The sequence below is a fragment of the Chrysochloris asiatica genome, unplaced genomic scaffold, assembly GCF_000296735.1.
Source record: "Chrysochloris asiatica unplaced genomic scaffold, ChrAsi1.0 scaffold00070, whole genome shotgun sequence".
In the NCBI taxonomy this organism is placed as follows: domain Eukaryota; kingdom Metazoa; phylum Chordata; class Mammalia; order Afrosoricida; family Chrysochloridae; genus Chrysochloris; species Chrysochloris asiatica.
The window spans coordinates 14,230,863-14,252,424 of record NW_006408588.1 but is presented as its reverse complement, the minus strand read 5'-3'; the positions used below and the strand labels follow the sequence as shown (position 1 = coordinate 14,252,424).

Below are 21,562 nucleotides of genomic sequence, written 5' to 3'. Positions count from 1 at the left end.
ATGCATTCCATTTCATTTTTGAAGATTTCCAATTTAGATTAGGAAGGAAAAAGAACTGTTACTTCAGGGAGGGAATTGTAATCGTTGAGTTGAAACAAAGTGTATCGTTTGTTGAACGTAAAACTAATGATCTTGTATGTAAACCTTGACTCAATTCACAATAAAAAATAAGACAGAAAGAAAAATACAGGGGGAAAAGTCAGAAGGCGGCAGTTTAGGATTGTAATTTCCTTATCAGAACTCTTGCAAACCCTTGTTTGATTTGGAGCAGGAACACTGTTGTGGTGAAACTCTCCGGTGCTTTCTTGGTAAAGCACTTCTGGGCATTTTCTGCTAAAGCGCAGGTTAACTTTCTCAAAACATTCTCCTAATGAGCGGATCTTATCCTTTGGCTCTCCAGAAAGTCAACCAACAAAACGCTTTGAACATCCCAAAAAACTGTTGGTGATGATCTGTCTGCTTTTGCTTTGACTGGACCACTTCCACCTCTTGACAGTCATTGATTTCATGGTGCTTTGTCTTCACGCTTGTACTGGTAAAGCCATGTTTTATCTCCAGTTACAATTCTTCCATGAAATGCTTCTGGATTTTGATCCTAGTTGTTTAAAATTTCCATTGAAAGCTCTGCTTTTGTCTTTAGCAGAACTGGGAACAACAGTGTGACTCTCACTGAGCAGAAAGTTTATTCAACTTTAATTTTCCTTCAGAATTTTATCAGCTAAACCAACTGAGATATCGATGGTATTGGCTATTGTTTCTGCAGTCAGTCTTTTTCAGTTAAGGCATGAACAAGATTAATGATCTCCTTCCAAACTGATGTGGATGGTCTGCCACTGCGGGTTCATAGGTGACATGGCCTCAATCCTTCAGTTGTGTATCTGTAAATTGCTGATTTCTTTGAGGCACTGTCCCCCCAAACTTTCTGTAAAGCATTAACATCATCATTGTTCTTCCACCAAAGCTTCACCATAAATTTGTTGTTCCTGCTTTAATTTCAGCAGAATTCACGTTGTTTTGATAGGTACTCCTTTCCAACACAAGTCTTAGCTTTCTGAGTGCCTCAAACAAGATTCTGTTCAAATTCAGTTCGTATTTACTTATTCTGATGAAAAAAATCTAGAAATTCATGCATAGTTTTTCATAATACACATTTTTCATAAACATTCTGAACACCTCTTGTATATAACAGGTGCACATGTCTCTGCTGCTGTACACAAATATATGTATGTTTGCATGTGCTGCATATACATCATTGTCAAGTGCCATGGAGTCAGTTCTGACTCATGGTGGTTCTGTATAGGGTTTCTGAGGAGCAGCTGGGTTTGAACTGCTGACCTTGAGGTTAGCAGTCCAGTGCCTGTCCTACAGCACCATACCAGGTGCTACCTAAATAGTATGAGTATGCACAGTATGGGAGGAATAAACCCAGATATATAAGGTTTTGACAGAGAATATTAATACCTTTGCTGTAAATACATCTATGAACATGGAGAAATATTCTGTTGTTGGTAAGTACTGTCGGGTCGATTATGACTCACAGTGACCCTGTATAAGGGTTCCAAGGCTTTAGATCTTTTGGAAGCAGAAAGCCTTATCTTTCTCCCTTGGAGCAGCTGGTGGGCTTAAACCGCCAACCATATGGTTTGGAGTCCAGTGCTTATTGTATGGAGCCACCACACTTCCGTGGAGAATATAGGGGCAAAACGATGAAAACTTCTTGGGCATTACCAAACACCTTGAAGCAACAAGCTGCTAGGTCTGGGGGCTCAGGACCATAGTCTCAGGGGACACCATAGTCAAATGTCTTAACAAAGTCCACAAAGACAATGTTCTAAATCCTTGGTGAAGTAGCTGAGATCTTTAAATCTCATAAGCAGCCATCTAAGGGGCAACGATTGGTCTCTCCATGTGCAGAGGGGGAAAAGTGATGAAAATTTAACACTTTGAATCGATTATTCCAACACTTGAACATCAGTCTCTATGATCCTGAGATCAGAACTAGATGGTACTTGGCTACCACCCACTACCAACTATTCTGAAAGGGATCATGTTGGTAGGTCCTGGATAGAGTGGGAGAAAACAAGGAACAAAACTCAAAATTATAGAAAATACTGGGTTTACTGGTTAAAAAGAGACTAGAGGAACCTGACATTATGGCCCTCAACCACTCTTTAGGTGTAGAACAGACCCAGCCATTGGCCCAATTTTCAGCCAATCAGTAGATAAGTAAGTATAAAGGTGGGATAACTAGTAAGGTTTGCTCACCATGAAGTAGTCAACCATGTGCGATCCAAAGGGCAACATTTACCTAAGGTCAAAGTTGAGAAGGCTTGGGATGGAGGGAGTAATAGAAATAAGAACCACAGGGAGGAAGAGGAATAACTGTTGTTTCATGGAAAGGATTGCAATAATTAGGCTGAAACAAAGTGTATGATTTGTTTAATTTAAAATTGGTGATCTACTCTGTAAACCTTCACTCAATTCACAATAACAAGTGTCCCCCAAAAAACTTTCAAGAGGGAAAAAAAAATAATGGAATTTTTTCCATGAACTTTTGGAAGCTCCCTTGTATTTGTCCAGAGTTTTGACAGAAATATCTCTGGGTAAACTAAGTTTAAAAGGAGCGCTGGTGGCACAGTGGCTAAGCACTCAGCTACACAGAGGTTCAAACCCACCAGCCGCTCCAAGGGAGAAAGATATGGCAGTGGGCTTCTGTAAAGATTATGCTATTGCTGTTGATAGTGCCACTGAGTCAGTTCCAACATACAGCAAGCCCTGAATAGGGTTTCCAAGGAGTGACTGGTGGGCTTGAACCGCCGACATTGTGCTTAGCAGTCCAGTGTTCATCTTTCAGTGCCACACTAGGACCCTAAAGATTACACAGCTGTGAAAACTCTATGGAACAGTTCTACTCTAAATCTACAGTCAGATTTTACTTGACAGCAACAGTTTTGGGTTTTTTCTTTAGATTTAAAGAACAGTCTACGGTTTGTAATAGTTTATGCCTCCTTCTGAATGCTTTTCAAAACAAAACAAGATCTATACAAGTCGGTTTTCATAAATGATCCACTGAGGCTTACTTTGCCAACAAGAGCAGGGATGTTCATTGAATTGGTTGCAAATCCCATGCCATACGTCATCGCAGCTTCTACTCCCAAGAAATTCGCCACAAGCTTCTCTAGTTCTTCATGCTTGTCCAGGTTCCCTGTGTGAAGAAGTTACTAAAATCAACACCACAATACCCACAGTTAAGAATGACTTATCCTTTATAAAAAAGAAATCAAAATCTACATGTTATAATCTTTAACGGGTGGGAAGGAGTTGATATTATGAAGCATGATGCTGTTGTTTGCTCATGATTGTTGTTGTTGTCAAGTGCATTTGAGTTGATTCCAGCTCATAGTGACCCTGCATTAGGTTCCCAAGGAGTGCCTGGTGAGTATGAAATCAATGACCTTGTGGTTCATGAATAAAATCTAGATTCACCACCTATGGCAAAATTTCTGCAGATATGGTCACCAACCACTTCTCCCATCACTGTTCACTGTGCTTTATCACAAGGAGGGGCCCATTGTTCCACTTCATCAATCTGGGATGGTTTTGTGACTTGCTTTGACCTATGGGAGGCAGAATCAATGATGCTGTGCTAGTTCTAGGCCCTAGGAAGCCCGGCAACACCTGCTTTCACCATTTGAAGTCAGCTGCCCTGTAAAGCAGTCTGATCAGTGTCTTAGAGAGAGGCCTGTGGAAAGAGAGGGTCTCTGGAGGATGAGAGACTAGCTCACCCACAGTTACTGCTGCCACCAGCTGAGGTGTCAGCCACAAGAGTGAAGTCAGCAGGAATCCTTACTTTAAAGCCATACTGCCTCAGCTCCTATCACAGGGAATGAGATAAACATCACATCCTCCTCAAACTGCATAATCAGGAGCAAATGAATGTCCGTGGGACAGTGTGCTATACAACCAAAGCTCCTCCCCCCACTCTGATCAGACTGGTACATTTATAGCATGCTTTTACTTTTGGACTCAGATCCTTAGGAATGAATGACTTTAATCAGTGATAATGGATACCTGCAGCGAGAAAAGCTGCTGAGACAGAGGACGCAGGATTTGGATGATATTTGTCCTTAAGGCTTAAACAAGCCACTGAACTTCTCTGGGCCCCCTTTTTTATCTGCTAAGTGTGAATAAGGAAGACCATAGAATTGATGCATTTGAGTTATGTTGTTGGAGAAGAATACTAAAGGATTCCTGGTCTGGTGCTGCAGGATAATGCACTGGACTTCAAGGTCAGTTTGAACCACAAGGTTGGCAGTTTAAGCATACCAGGTACTCCTTGGAAACTCTATACAGGGTCACTATAGTTCGGAACCAACTCAATGACACTTAACAACAACAACTACAACAATGGACTGCTGGAAGAACAAACAAATCTGTTTTAGAATACAACCAGAATGCTCCTTATATACCAAGATGGTCAGACTTTCATATTATCAGAAAGGACAAGTCCCTGGAGAAGGACATCATGCTTGGTAAAATGGAGGGTCAGTGAAACAGAGCGCGATCCCTAATGCGATGGATTGGCACAAGGGCACCAACAGTGGGCTCAAGCATGGGAGCAACTGTGAGGATGGCACAGGATGGGTGGTGTCATCGAGTTGATTTGGACTCAGAGTGATCCTACGTACAACAGAAAGAAACGCTGCTTGGTCTTGTGCCATCCTCCCTGTTGTTGTTAGAGGTAGGGCAGTTTGTTATTTACCCTGGCCCTTGAAACTGTATTTGTACACTGTGTGCCATACTGTAAACCCTAGTCTCCATGCCTATGGTTATGGACCCATTTTGAAATTAGTTGTTAATGAAGCTGAACAAAGGTGAACTAAGGAGCAAGGGGAGTCCTAGTGTGGTGCTGTAGGATAAGCACTAGGCTGTTAACCACAAAATCAGTGGTTCAAACCCACCAGCCACTTCTTGGAAACTCTATACAGAATTGCCATGAATCAGAACTGATTCCACAACACTTAACAACAACAACAACAACAACAACAAGGAGCCCTGGTGTGGCATTATAATCTAAGCACTGGACTGCTAACTGCAAGGGACTCTATGAGTGGGAACCAACTTGAGGGCACTTAACAACAACAAAAACAACAAAAGAATAAAGATTAAGGTGGGCTTAAAGGGTCCACGCATGGTAGGCTAAGCACTTGACTGCTAATTGCAAGGTCTAAAATAATGCAATCAAACCTACCAGTTGCTCCTCTGAAACCTTATGTTGTTGTTGTGAAGTGCTGTCAAGTCAATTCTGACCCATAGAGACCCTGTATAGGGTTTCCAAGGAGCAGCTGGTGAGCTTGAACTACCAACCTTGCAGTTCAAATGACTTCGCAGTCTGACGCATTAGCCCACAGCACCACACCAGGACTCCCTGAAACCTGATATGAGGTCATTAGGAGTCTTAACTGACTCAACAGCACTTAACAACAAGGAGTGAGGATTATGGTGGACTAAGGATTAAGGATGTCTCCATTTTACTAGAGGATATGATTCAAGTTACATCCTTAGTGTTCCTTGAGGGCATGGATTGAGTCCAATTTATAGGACTGTTTTGGCAAAGTTTGCTCTCTTGCCCTAGATCTTGCATCTGGTTATGTCTGACCTTCACTTTGTGGAACTTTCGCCCACTACCTGACTTAATTCTTTTGACAGCTGTGAGTTTTGTGGGATGTTCTAGAGTGTTGAGGAACCCTGGTGGGCATGAGGGAGAGGAGGAATGATGATTGATATCATGGATTATGGAGTGCTGTAGTATGTTGGAAAAGTAAAACAGATGGGATATCTTTAACCTTCACCTAACAAAGACTAGCCTCATGCTGAACTTTCTAAAAGAAACGACTTGTGCATTATGGTTGACCCCATTGTTGGTGCCACTGTGTCAACACATCTTGGTAAGAGTCTTCCTCTATTTGTGGTCATCGCACTTTGCCATGCATGATGTCCTTCTCCAGGAACTGGTAATTCCTGCTATGTCCAAAGTATAAGAGAAGTCTCACTGTTGTTGCTTCAAAGAAGCAATCCAGCCATCCTTCTTCCATGTTGATTCTTCCAGATCTTCCTTATTCATTGCCTAGCTTTCCCACACATTTAGGTGCACCTTGGTTCTCTAGTGTTGTTATAATAGAAATACCACAAGTGGATGGCTTTAACAAACAGAAATTATTCTCTCACAGTTTAGGAAGCTAGTAGACCAAATTTAGAGTGTCTGCTCTGGGGAAAGGTCCTTGTTTCCTTTCAGCAACTGTAGGCCCAGATTTGTAGGAAATCTCAACGCATCTTGGCATCAAACTTCCTCTGGGTCTAGGAGCCTCCACTCGTCTTTCTTGGTGGTAGTAGATCCCTTTCTATCTGCTCCTCTCTTCTTTTATACCTCAAAAGAGATTTCCTCAAAGATACAACCTAATCCTGTAGTTTGCATCCAGCCTCACTAACATCGTAGAGGATTTATAACACCTAGGATAATGACATCAGATCACATCATGGGGGAAGGGATTACATTATATTAGATCTCATCTTGGGGAATTGTAAAGTCTTAACTGCAGAACCAGTAAGAATTCAACCCCAACCAAGACAACACGAAACTATCTATCCCAGTCCCCAAAGTAACATCTTTGCTCTTTAAACATTTTAGAGAGCTCTTTAGAAGAAGATTTGCCTAATGCGATACATCATTCAATTTGACTGCTACTTCCATGGGTGATTGTGAATCCAAGTAAAATGAAATCTCGGACAACTTCACTTTTTTCTCTACTTATCATGCTGTTATTTATTGGTCTAGCTGTGAGAATTTCCCTTTTCTTTATGCTGAAGAGAAATCCACACTGAAGGCGAAAGCCTTTGATCTTCATTAATTAAGTACTTCAAATCCTCTTTGCTTTGGGCACCCAAGGTTGTATCAGCTGCATATCAAAGGTTGTTGATGACTCTTCCTCCAATCCTGATGCCACAATTGTTCAAATAATCCAGTTTGTTGGATTATTTGCTCATCATACAAACTGAGTAAATATGGTGCAAGGATACAACCGTGATGCACACCTTTTCTGATTTTAAACCAGTAGCCCCAGTTCTGTCTAAATGACTAAATCTGGTCTATATACAGGTTCCTCACGAGCACAATAAAGTGTACTGAAATTTCCATTTTACGCAACATTATCCATACAGTGTTATCATTCATACAGCTGAATGCCTTTGCATAGTTAATAAGACATAAGGAAACTTCTTTCTGGCATTCTCTGCCTTTAGACAAGATTCATCTGACGTCAGCCATGATATCCCTCATCACACATCCTCTTCTGAATCCAGTTTGCATTTCTGGCAGCTCCTTGTTGATGCACTGCATCTGTTTGGCAATTGTCTTTAGCAAAAAATTTTACTTGCAAAAAATTTTAATGTTGGATGATTTTCATATTTCTGGATGATTCCATTTGGCCACCTCTCTTTGACATGGGCACTAATATAGATTTCTCCCACTTATGTGACCAGATGGTTGTTTTCTAAATTTCTTGACATAGATGAGTGAGCACCTCCAGTGCTGCATCAATTTGTTAAAACATTTTGATTGGTATTCTGTCCATTTCTGGAGCCTTGTTTTTCGCCAATGTCTTCAGTGCAGTTTGGACTTCTTTCTTCAAAACCACTGATTCTTGATTATATGCTACATCCTAAAATGGTTGAACATTGGCCAATTATTTTAAGTGTAATAACGCTCTACTCCTTCTATCTACTTTTGATGCTTCCTTAGTCATTCAATATTTTGCCCAGAGAATCCTTCAATACTGCAACCCAAGGCTTGATTGTTTCTTCAGTTTTCTCAGCTTAAGAAATGCAGAGACTGACTGTTCTTCCCTTTTGGCTTTCTAACTCCAGGTCTTTGCACATTTTATTAAAATATGTATTCTCAGTTGTCCTTGCTTCTCTACATTCAAGAGCAAGTTTCAAAGTCTTCTGATAGCCATTCTGGTCTTCTTAATGACCTTTTAATCTGTTCTTGCGATGGTCTCGAAATTCAAGGTGAAATAGATTCAAGGTCATATTGGTTCTTGTGGGTTTGTGTTAATTTTCTTCAACTTCAGTCTGACCTTGCATATGAGCAATCGATGGTCAGTTCCAGTCTACCTTGTTTTGGTAGATGAGATTGAGCTTCTTCCCTCCTCTTCCCCACTTTCCATGCCCATTTTTTTCCACAGATGTAGTCAATTTGATCCCAATGTATTCCATCTGGTGAGGTCCATGTGTCTTTTATATGTTGTTTAAAAAACATATTTGTATGTAGGGTAGTTATACTTCAACCTAGGAAATTCTAAAATAATGATCATAGCATGAATGATCACATGAATTACCTAACAAACTTCATTTAGCAACAGAAACTAGAGGCCCTGAAGATGTGTAACGTGTATATGTGATTAAAAAATTCCTATTTAAATAATTAACTAAACCAGTTCCTACTTTATCAATTTCAATTTCAATTCATGGTGACCCCGTGTGTGTCAGAATAGAGCTGTGTTCCATGGAGTTTTCAATGGCTTTGGAGGGGGTGGAGGGAGGGGGAGAAGACAGTCATCTTTTATCTGAGGTGCCTATGGGTAGACTTACACATCCAACCTTTTGGTTAGCAGCTGAGCTTGTTAACTATATGAAACACTCAGGGACTTGTAATAATAATGGAAAGACATCTCAAAAAGAGAATTGTATGCTAATGTTCTGTGAAGCACTATTTGCAATAGCCAAAAGGTGGAAACAACCTAAATTTCCATCAACAGTAGAATGGAATCTCCTCAACCAGTAGGAGAAATGAAGTCTTGATACATGCTACATCATGGAGGGAGCTTGAAGACATAGATTAATGCTGAGCAAAGTAAGTCAATCACAAAGGACAAATATTTCATGACCTCACTTATATAAAAAGATAAAAAAGGCAACTGTATAGAGACCAAAATTTGTTAGTGGTTACCAGGAGCTGGAGGGATGGGGGAAAGTGAGGGGAATGGGGATAGGAAACCGCACTGATTAAGGGGAGGAGCTGTACAACCACTTCTTTCCATTGCTGTCAACAAGTTGTACACTTCTAAAAAGTTGAATTGGCAAAAGTTGTGTGATAGATGTTACAACAACAAAAAAATGAGTAGCTGCTGATACTGCTTCTACACAACCAAACACCTCCTGGGATCTGCTTAAAGGTCATAGTTTCATGGGAAATATTAGTTAATTAGTCTAATAACATGTTTAGTGCTTCTGTTCTACCTTCTGTTCATTGTATAGTGCCCTGGGATCTTAAAAGTTTCTAAGCTGCCATCCAAGGCACAACAATTGGTTCCTATTCCCCTGGAGCAAAAAGGAAGGAGTCGTAAATAAGATATGGAATTTGTGGCTAACTGCTTCCATGAACACCTGGCTCCTATGCATAGAGACCAGAAAAGGATGATGCCCAGCTACCATTACTGAACATTTTGATAGAGATTCCATAGAAGAATTCTGATCAAAATGGGAGAATGCAGAACAGAATTTCTAATTCTCATGGACTCTAAATAAAACTTTCTGGGGCCATGGAAAAACTAAAACAACTGGAGTTTAAACCTTAATCCAAAAATATTCCTTGAAGTCTTTAAACTGAACAAGAGGTTGACTAGTAAAAAAAGGTCTGCCTTTAGCATTATGCTCATTTAAGAATTACCTATATGGGATTAAACTGACAACAGCAACTCAAAAGAAGAGACGGAAACCTTAGGGGTGAGTTTATGTTCAGGGGAATGGCTGCACAACTGGAACAATGTAATTAGTATCTTGGAACTGGACAGGCAGAAACTGTTGAATTGGTGTACATTTTGGTGGGCGTATTCCTAACAGCAAAACAGAGAAAATTTGAAGAAAAAAAAAGTTACCATTTATTGAGTTATAAGCATAATGAATTGTTGTTGTATGTCAATGAGTCATTAGCTTATTTAATTCTTAAAACAACCATATGAAGCAGGAAGATTTTTATCCCTATCTTACCTGTTTTATTAAAAACAGGTGAATATCTGTCCATGGCCTTAGTGCTAGTAAGCAGCATTTTTAACCACTAGCACTTGCAAAACATTAAATTATTAACGAAACAAATGCTATGGACCTTTTCTGGAGACAATCTGTATATGTAACATATTGGAAAGAAAAGGAAATTTTTTACCTGGTATACAGCCGCAGAAACCCTGTTCAGGGTCGCTATGGGCCGGAACCGACGCAGTGGCACTTAACAACAACAACATTCACTGGTGTGGTGCTGTAGGATAATTACTGGACTGCAAGGTCAATTTGAACCACAAGGTGGCAGTTCAGACACGCCAGCGGCTTCTTGGAAAGGCTATAGAGGGTCACTATGAGGTGGAATCGACTTGACAACACTTACCAACAACAACACAAGCTATATGTGGCAGAGTGAATGCCTGGATGCTTAACACTCTAACTCTCATGGGTATTATTTCCTCCTGAGTAAAAAAGTCAAAAACAGCAATAGGCCAAATGTAACTACACTTGCCAATTTCCTGCCGAGTGCTGCACACTCCAACGCCATACTCCTCAAGGACTTCGGCAGCTGCTTCTTGACATGATCCAGTATTCTGTGCAAACCCAAGGTAGTTGTAGGAACCCATGTTTATAACACCTTTGATTATATTCCCTGTGTACCTGTGTTTCAACAGAATAAAAGTTCATTAAATTCATGAGAAAATCAATGAGATATTGATTTGAGATAGGAAATGTACTTGTAATACAAACTGTAGAGAAAGGACATGCTTTATATGAGGAGAGACATAAGCTGTAGTATAAAGCACATGATCTATATGAAATTCACTACCAATTAGAAAAAGGAAAGTTGGATCAAAACACCAAATTTCACTTATGAGTGGTGAGGGATTTAAAAATGGACCATACCCAGTGTTGGTCAGGGTAGTCTGATATATGGTATATAACAAAATGAGTCAGGTTCACTTTTGTGGGGAGGGTAGCTTGGTGGTACTTGTTCATGAAAACTCTTTTATTCAACAGTTCCTACACAGATATGCAAGATGATAGCATAAGGATCAACTGTACAATCTGCTATGTCCCTTCCTCAGGCACAGAGACCAGTGACATTCTACACGGGGGAAGCTCAGCCAGCTGGGGGCCCCAAGTAAGGATAAAATGGATCAGAGACCTCTATAACCTAAGAACATGAAGAATGAACAAGTAACTTACTATTGTTTAATTCCCTGAGAATATGAGGTTGTTAACACAATATAACTTGATCTAATCTAGTAGACCATGCTGTTATTAAGTGCCATCAAGTCGGTTCCAATTCAGAAAGGAGACCCTTTATATGCTTATATGGCTTCCAGGGCTATGAACTTTGCAGGAACAGAAAGCCTCATCTTTCTCCCTTGGACTAGATTATGCTACATACATTATATACGATCAAATTCTAGTTAGCCACTTGAAATAATGAGCTTATTCTGAATACACACATGAGAAGGATGTTACCAATATATCAGAGGTGAACAAAGCAAGTTGTAAAATAATTTATCATGGGACAAAGATCAGGCTTTCTGTTCTCACGAAGAGTCATAGTCTTGGAAACCTTATGCAGGGTCACTATAAGTCAGAACCCACTTGACAGCACTTAACAACAGAATTTATAAAGTTGTTCTCAGGTGCCGTTGAGGTGACTTGACCCCCAGTGACAGAGCAGAACTGCTCCATAGGGTTGTCCTGGCTGCCATATTTATGAGAACACATCACCAGCTCTTTCTGTGGCAGAACCACTAGTGGATTCCGACCACCAACCTTTCCATTAGCAGCCTAGTGCTACCAGGGCTCCTTCACAGGAAGATCCCATTCTTATAACTATAAATAACCACTTCTGCTTGAGCCCAGTAGGCACACTCCTTACAGTTCCCTCAGAAAATACCTAGAGGAATATACAACATATTAGTACCATGATTGGTTATCTCTGGGAGTCAAGGAGGATTTGTTGGGGAGCAGAGTTACAGGGGGACAGAGAGAGACAAAGGGTTGGTTGTCAGGGCAGACTTTCACTTTGAATTATGGTGTTTTGTTTGTTTGGTTGTTGTTTTGTAACAACAGTGCCATCATGTAATACTTACACTATCTAAAATATAAATAAATAAGAATATAAAAAATGGGGATAGGACTCTTGTGGTACAATAGTGAGTAACTGCTACCAGGACTATCTGTGAGGGTTGGAAATGTAAAGGTAGACTTTTTATAGCAAAAGGAGGGGAGTGGTTGATTTTGCAGTGCAGGAGCGGAGGCCCCTGGGACCATCAAGGGACAAGAGCAGAGTGCGGGACCCTACCCAGAGAAACAGTAATGCCAGAGATGGAGGCAGAGACAATAACGTGGAGAAATGGAGCAGCTGGAGACTTTAGATCCAGAGGGAGAGGGACTTTGTGCTGATGACCGGGTGCAGGCTTGTAGTGTATACCCTTCGGTTGTTTGATGATGCATGGAGGGGGTTGTAACCATGGCAATGAAACGATATACAATAGGATGAATATAAAGCTAATGTTCTCCCATATAAACTATCACATAATTCACAATAAAAACTTGAAAAAAAAAAAAAGTTTTCTAAATTAACCAATCATTTAAGTGAAAACACTCTATATATCCTTGGATCAATTATAGTAAGTCGCATAATAAAAAAGAAAAGTTTTCTTTTTTTAGTAAGTCAAATTTTGCTCTCAACTTTAATCCAATCAAATGTGACAGAAAACTGTACTTTTAAAGTCCCAATAATAATGAACAACCTGCAAAGAAACTATTCCTGATGTAATATACTCTCAATTTATACTCAATTTGCCATCAAATATTTTTTCAGTGAAGAAATCAATTTTTTGGTTGTTCTCAAGAGCTATTTCCACCCAACAAGACTCACTTAAATGACCAGTTGTAGTCATGAGACTGTCTCTCCATGATGTCCACTTTGGCTCCAGGCACACTACAGATCGGTCGATTCCAGTTGTCTCTGATCCTCATGTAAAGGTTCCTTGTATAGAAGTTTTCAAAATCCTGATACAATGACACAAAGTCCTGCCAACAAATGATGAAATGTGATCAATTTAACGTAGTCCCTTAGAAAAACAATCACATCTTCTTTATTCAAGTTGCTAAGAGCATCTGAAAATGAGAAGTCAATTCTATTTCATTCATTTATATGGTGAACACTAACTAGAAAAGGCACCAAGTCCCTAAATTTATTTTAAAAGAACTAACTCTGGTCAAAGTCACCTAGTTTTGATGGCTGGCCTATCTTAAACAGCTCCAAATGACCACCTGACTGATGGACACTAAATAGGCGAGCTTGGTAAGTCTAAAATAAAACACTGCAGTGTAATCCATCACTGAATGGTTTCCCTTCCTGATAACTGCATACGCACTAGCCCCATAATACAGGAGACGATGCTGCCACGAAAACCCTTAGCGATTCAAAGTTCACATCAGAAAAATGATCCCAAAATTAAGACTCCCAGATTTTCAAGGGTCAAAAAATGAAACAAATCCAAAGTAAAATAAGTAAACACTAACGGTTTTTTCTTACCATTTTATAGGAAACCACCTTCAAGTTTTTTCCTCATGCCCAGGATGTAAAGTCCTTCTTTCCCTCCCTGAAATTAAATTACACTAAAATTTAAGTCAGTCAGTAAGATCAAGTTGCTTTGGAGGTGCAATGAATGCATAATGTTATGCCCAGTGTGAGAGAGGACAAAATACCTGTGACCAGGACACATGAAATTTACTTCAACTCTAAAGAAGCTCTCATCGCGTAGTGGTTACGAATTGGGCTGCAAACCTCAGGGTCAGCAGTTTAAAACTACCATCTGTTCCGTGGGAGAAAGATGAGGCTTTCTGCTCCCGTAAAGATTTACAGCCTCAGAAACCCTATACGGGGTCGCTATGAGTCGGAACCAATGTGATCACCAGTCAGATCACACGTCTGCTCATGTATTCCCACTGAGTCTCAGTCTTGGAAACGTTATTTGATTTCTTGACTGTTGTTTCCATGAGTGTTGATTGTGGATCAAAGCAAAATGAAGTCTTTGACAACATAACTCTCTTCTCCATTTATCATGATGTTATTTATTGGTGAGAACTTCTGTTTTCTTTATATTGAGGTGCAATTCATACTAAAGGCTGTGCCTTTGATCTTTATCAGTAAACGCTGAAGTTCTCTTTGCGTCCAGTAATCAAGTTTGTATCAACTGTGTATCAAATGTTAATGAATCTTCCTCTAATCTTGATGCCACACTCTTCTTCATATAATCCAGTTTCTTTGTTTAACATACAGATTGAATAAGTACAGTTGAAAGAACACAGCCCTGGCACATCCCTTTCCTGACTTTGAATCATTCAGTACCCCTATTCTGTTCAAATGACTGCCTCTTTCTTGGTCTATGTACAGGTTCCTTATCAGTACAATCAAGTGTTTTTGAATATCCATTTTTCACAATGTTTTCCATAGCATGTCATGATCCATACAGTCAAAGTATTTGCAGTCAATAAAATAATCTTTTTGGTATTCCCTACTTTCAGCCAAGATCTATCTGCTGTCTGCAATGATATCCTTCATTCTACATCCTCTTCTGAACCCAGCTTGAATTTCTGGCAGCTCCCTGTCAATGTACTGTTACAGTCATTTTGGATTATCTTCAGCAAAATTTTACTTGCGTGTGATATAAGTGCTAGTGCTTGATGATTTCCACATTCTGTTGGGTCACCTCTCATTGGAATGTGCACAAATATGGATCTCTTCCAATCGTCTGGCCAAGTAGCTGTCTTTCAGATTAGTGAACTTAATCCAGTGTCTCATCAGTTTATTGAAAGATTTCAGTTAATATTCTGTCAATTCCTGGTGCCTTGTTTTTCGCCACTGCCTTCAGTGCTGCTTGGACTTCTTTCTTCAGCACAGTCTGTTCTTGCCCATATGCTATCTCTTGAAATGGTAGAAAATCAATCACCTCTTTTAGGTATAATGACTTTTTTTTGATGCTTTCTGCATCATGCAATATTTGCCCATAGAATCCTTCAATACTGCAAACTGTGGCTTGAATTTTTTTCTTCTGTTCTTTCAGCTTGAGAAATGTTTTGCCTGTTCTTTTTAGTTTGCTAATTCTAAGTCTTTGAACATATCATTATAATCCAGTATCACAAGAATACTGGAAAATAGAAAACATCCACAGATTACGTTGTCAATTAGAAATTGGTCCTTTAAGTCCTATGTCCTTTTTGTTAGAAACACACATACCCAAATTCTAATTAAAGGTATTTTTGTTGGCTAAGTATTATTCATCATGCATTTATTTCCCAAAGGAAAACACAAAAAAAGTAGCCCTAACCCTTTTCAAAGAGCCCTGATAACACATTGGTTAAAGTGCTCAGCTAGGAACTGAAAGGTTGGTGGTTTAACACCAGCAGTCACGCCACAGGAGATGCGGCAGTCTGCCTTAGTAAAGACTGGGCAGTTCAATCCGGCTCTATTGGGCAGTTCTACTCTGTCCTGGTATAGCACCATAGGATAAGCACTGGACCGCAAGGTCGGTTTGTACTGCAGGGTCAGTGGTTCAAACTCACCAGCTGTTCCTCAGAAATCTTATACGAGGTCACTATGAGTCGGAACCGATTCGACGATACTTAACAACAACTCTGTTGTACGGGTTCACTGTGAGTTAGAATCATTGTGACGGCAATAGGTTGGTTGGGTTTGGTGGTGTTGTAGGTGACATTGAGTAGTTTCTGACGCAGAGTGACCCTATGCACAACAGAAGGAAGCACTGCCCGGTCTGGGCCATCTTCACCATGTTACATTTGAGCCCACTGTGTTGCTACTGTGTCAATCCATCTCATTGAGGGTCTTTTTCTCTGACCCTCTACTTTACCAAAAATTATGTCCTTCTCCAGGCACTAGTCCCTCCTGGTAATATATCTGAAATATGAGAGATGAAGTCTCACTATCCTGGTATCTAAGGAGGCGTAGTGGTTATGAATCGGGCTGTGAACCTTAAGTCAGCAGTTCAAAACTACCAGCTGCTCTGCGGAAGAAAGATGAGGCGTTCTGCTCCCATAAAGATTTACAGCCTTGGAAACCCTGTAAGGGTCGCTATGAGTCGGAACCGACTCCACGGCACATAACAACAACAACAACAACAAGGAGCATTCTAGCTGTACTTCTCCCAACACAAGTGTGTTGGTTCTTCTGCCACACCATGGTACTTTCAGTGTTCTTCACCAACACCATTAATTCACATGTACTGATTCTTATGTGGTCTTCCTTATTCACTGTCCAGCTATCACATGCATATGAGGTCACTGAAAAAGCATGGCTTGTGCCGGGCACACCTTAGTCCTCAGACTGACAACTTTGCTCTTGAACACTTTAAAGAGGTCTTAGGTTTGCTTTAACTCTCTTCAGTTTACATTAAATGGGATAAATACTACTAACTCTTTTAATGAAACCAATGATTGCCGATCTTATTTTTTGTCTTTCTTAAATAATGTCCATTACTATTCAAGGCATTAACTTGAATATTTTAGACAAATATTCTCTCAAAGTTAATTTTTTTATTAGTAACAAAGAACTACGTGTTTTGTTTTTATTATATTATAAAAAAATTGCAGAGTCTGGTCCTATCTACCAGAAGGGTCATTAAACTTCAAGACACATAAAGAGCTGTAACAGGTTAGAATGAAGTATATCTTCCATCCTCCACCTTGGATTAAACCCAGGTAACCATGCCACAGCAGTGAGGGATTAGAAGGGAAGGGATACATTCCAAACCCCTAGCGGAGAACTGAAAGAGCAATTAATTCTTTGACGTGGGAAGAGAATGCACAGAGTGAAGGAGAGGCTGACATGGTGAGGAATGTTAGAGAACAAAAGCAGGTGGGGCAGTATGCCTGAAGAAAGACTCTTAGCCAGAGTGCAGTCGAGCTGGTTCCGACTCACAGTGACCCGATATAGTGTTTCCAAGGAGCAGCTGGTGGGTTTGAATTAGCAGTCCTGAGCTTATCCTGCAGTGCCACATCACTTCCCTTTATCCCTTAGCTAATGTCCAGGGTAGCAGCTTGCACTACAATTAGAAGATTTGGTAAATGATCTGAAGGGACAGCTAATCAACTCCCTGGAGCTTGACAATGAAGCAAGAAAGGGGGTGAGGATAACTATTTGGGGTTCTAGTTCTAGGCAATCATTTCCAAAAATCTCCCATATAGTCTAAATATCTCAGTGCTGGGGTCAGAGTAGAGAAGGGCTATGTTTTCATTCATTCATTCACTATCTTTTACTGAATGCTCAATACATGCTGGATCCTTTGCTAGTTTCTGGCTACATTAAAGACAACCTCATCCTCATCGTCTCACTACCACAGGCAGCCCTTACCTTCTAGTTTAGTCACTGTAGAATGACTTTGTTGTTGTTAAGTGCTGTCGAGTTGGTTTTAACTCACAGCAGCAGCCCCGTGAAGGTTTTCTGAGGAGCGGCTGGTGAGTTTGAACCACTGCCCTTGCAGTCAAGTGCATATCCTATAGCACCACACCAGGACTCCATAGAATGACTTTAGTCAGGGACTACCTAATACTCATTGCTCAGTCACAGAATAAACATTTACTGAGCAGTACCTCCCAGGCACTCAGCTAGGCACTAGGGATAAAAATGAACTGTTAGTGGAGTGGAGAGGGACATGTGTGCAGAAGATACCACTACCCCCATTTTCAGAGAGCTCCGCGGCTTTCCCACTTAGGCAGCTAGTTGAAAGGAAAGCCAGGAACTAATCCAGGTCTTCTCATTCCCGAGTCTATCCCCCCATCTTCAATGCCACATTGTCATTTCTCTGATGCTGGTATTCCATTCAAAGCACTTTTAAGATCACTGTGCAACTGGCCTTCATAGTTTCTTATGTCCTGCCTGCAGCCAGCACAGACCTCGCCTCCCTGCTCACAAACAACACACAGACACACAATCCATAGAATTTGAAAACCAAAGGTGCTCTGGTAGCGTAGTGGTTACAAATCGGGCTGCTAACCTTGGGGTCAGCAGTTCAAAACTACCAGCTGCTCCATGGGAGAAAGATAAGGCTTTCTGTTTCTGTAAAGATTTACAGCCTTGGAAACCCTGTACAGGGTCACGAGTCGGAACTGACTCCATGGCACATAACCCCCACCACATCTGGTAGATACCCTTGTGATAGGGTATTGGATATGATATAGATTCCCCCAGGGGAGAAGCATATACAGGATCTGCAAGGCAGAGAGCACTGTTTAGCACCAGTGTAGAGAGCAAGCTCTAACAGCTTAACTCCACATTCCCCGCTTCACAGCTGTGGAGCAGTTGCAACATCAGGGCCTACAGTGCCTGCGACCGGAGCAGTTTCCTAATTTGGAGTGGTTGCTTAGTTGGGAGGGGGTGGGGTTGTTCTAACTTCATCCTTGGCGGGTTTGAACTGTTGATCCTGTGGTTCACAGCTGATCCTACAGAGCCACATTTAAACAATTTGTCCAAGTCGCACAAAAGTCAGTGTATAAAGCTTAAACTGACACTCTAGCACTATTCCGAGTTGAGACCTCCCATCCCACTAATTCCAATAAGAACTCTCAAGGCAATTCCTAACTTAATAATGTTTACTTAGTTCTGAGTCTGGGGCACAAATCTCAAGACAGCAGGGAAAACTTCTCTCAAATGTGAGCACTGAGGCAAACAACTGCTTCTTTGATGTTAGGATGAAAAGCTTGGAACACATGCTGAGAAATGGTTCTGTTCCTTGTCAACCTCAGAATGATTGAATGCTCCACCCATGCCCTGTGCTGTGTGGGGCAGGAGAAAAGCTGGGGAAAGCGAGCCCACTGTAGCACGCAGTAACCAGTCTTTAAACAGGAAAGTATGCCATGATTCTGAAACAGTTTGATTTCTTCTATTCCATACTCAACTAAGAAAAATAAGTGAAACAAATACTCATCTACAAAATGATAATATACAATTTCAATTCACAGGCTTCTTTTAAAGTTCATCTAAAAGTCAAGGGGCCCTGAATAGCCAAAACAACTTTGAAAAAGAACAAAGTCGAAGGACTCACCTAATCCTAATTTCAAGATCAGTAATCATGAACAACTGCCTCCCCTTTGGCATGAGACCAAAAGAACAGGATGGTGCCCTGCTACTGAACACATTTTGATGAAAGATTCTATAGAAGAATCGTGATCAAAAGAGGGAAAATGCAGAACAGAGTTGCAGTTTTTAGGCAATCCAGACATTATGTAGAAATGATTGCTGGATGAACCATGGAACTATTTGTTGTTGTTGTTAGGTGCCATCGAGTCGGTAATGACTCACAGCGACCTTATGCACAGCAGAACGGAACACTGCCCAATCCTGGGACAACCTCACTACTGTTGCCATGCTTGAGTCCATCGATGCAGCCACCTGACCAATCCATCTCGTTGGGCGTCTTCCTCTTTTGATAATCTTTAAATCTTTAATAAAAAATATCCCCTTAAGTCTTCCTAAAACCAATCAATACTTTCCTTTAACTTGAAAAGAAAGTCTGCCCTGGACACTGTGTCCTTTAAGAGCTATCAGAGCAAGGATGTCAGCTTGAGGACTAAGGTGCTCCTGACCCAAGCCATGGTAATTTCAATAACCTTATATGCATGCAAAAGCTGGAAAGTGTATAAGGAAAACCGTAGATGAATTGATGCCTTTGAGTTATGGTGTTGGAGGAGTATATTAAAAGTGCCATGGACTTCCAAAAGAACCAATAGATCTGTTTTGGAAGAAGTACAGCCCGAGTGCTCCTTAGAGGCCAAGATGACCAAACTTCATCTCTCATACTTCGGACATATTGTCAGGAGGGAAAAGTAGCTGGAGAAGGATTATAATGGTTGGTAAGGTGGAGGGTCAGAGGAAAAGAGAAAGACCCCCAACGAGATGGATTGGCCAAGTGGCAGCATCGATGGACTAAAGCGTGGCAACAATAGTGAGGTTGGACCAGGATCGGGCAGTGTTTCATTCTGCTGTACATAGGGTCGCTATGGGTCGGTATCAACTTGATGACACCTAACAACAACAACATGTTGGAACAAATTGACAGCAACAACTGAAAAGATCAGATAAGAAATTTAGGAAGCGGGTGAGTTTATGTTCACCGAGGAGGAACAACTTGGAAAAGAAGGGTGAAAATGGTTATACAACATGAAGAACATAAGCCATGTGAAGGAACTGGTCATTGAGAAACTGGAATTGGTGTGTATTCTGCTGTGCATACTCTCTCAACAACTAAAAAGAAAATACACTATATAGATTTTTAAAATAACCATTTGAGAAAACTATTTGCTAAAGGAGAACGAAACAAAAATGTGACATTGACCTAAAGATAGATCAATGTAATAGAAATAAACCCACACATTTAGGCTTTTTTTGGTTTTTCATGAAAAGTCCTTTTAATGGGAAAGCAGTCTCTTCAACGAACGATACTCGAATTTCTAGATATCTATGTAATCGGACTGCGAATCTTAAATTCAGCAGTTCGAAACTACCAGCAGTTCCGCGGGAGAAAGATGAGGCGGTGTGCTCCTGTAAAGATTTACAGCCTCAGAAACCCTGTGTGGGGTCGCTCTGAGTCAGAACCAACACCACGGCACATAACAACAATATATACTAAAGAATGAAGCTAAAACCATACCTTACACAATGTACAAAACTAAATTGCATCAAAGACCTAAACATAAAAGTCTAAGTGTAAACTATAAGCAGAGTAAATCTTCATAATCTTGGATTTGGTGATAACTATCAGATGTGATACCAAAAGAATCAAAAAAAGAAAAAACAGATAAATTGGACTTCATCAAAATATATAACTATCATGCATCAAAAGACACTATCAAAAAATTTAAAAGAACAAACAGAATGGGAAAAATATTTACAAATCATATATTTAATAAGACTGTAGTATCTGAATCAGGCTGCGAACCTCAAGGTCAGCAGTTCGAAACTACCAGCTGTTCCACGGGAGAAAGATGAGGCTTTCTGCTCCTGTAAAGATTTACAACTTCGGTAACCCTGTACAGGCACATAACAACAAGAAGTATCCAAAATATATACTGTATTTTAATGCAAATAACATGTGTCTTCTATGTCTGTTTGCAAATGTGTTATGTTTTGTTTTTTTAACAGTAGCATGTGATAAAGAAAATTGGTATAGCAGAGCTTATGAAAATAAATGCTCCCTCCAGGGGACACACAAATATAGAAGGATATGTTATTTGGGTAAAAGTCAGTAACTCACACAATTCAACAACAACAACAAAATAGAATACCCAATTAAATAACGGCAAAGGATTTGAACAGACATTTCTCCAAAGAATGATAAGCAAATGGTCAACAAGTACATTGAAACATGTTCAACTTCATTAGGCACTAAGGAAATGCAAACCAAAACCACAAAAAGGTATCATTTCAGACTTAGAGGATGACTACAATTAAAAAAAAAAA

At 40.3% G+C, this 21,562-nt stretch overlaps 1 protein-coding gene across 1 annotated transcript in view; it reads right to left on the bottom strand.

Moving 5' to 3' along the window:
• Positions 1-21,562, bottom strand: part of SPTLC2 (serine palmitoyltransferase, long chain base subunit 2) — a 126,407-nt gene that overhangs the window by 62,099 nt on the left and 42,746 nt on the right. Inside the window, exons 3-5 of the mRNA XM_006864764.1 lie at positions 12,962-13,116; positions 10,568-10,716; positions 3,081-3,205 (exon numbers count right to left, since the gene is read on the bottom strand). Coding sequence (XP_006864826.1) covers positions 3,081-3,205; positions 10,568-10,716; positions 12,962-13,116 — 429 coding nt within the window. The remainder of the gene's footprint in view (positions 1-3,080; positions 3,206-10,567; positions 10,717-12,961; positions 13,117-21,562) is intronic.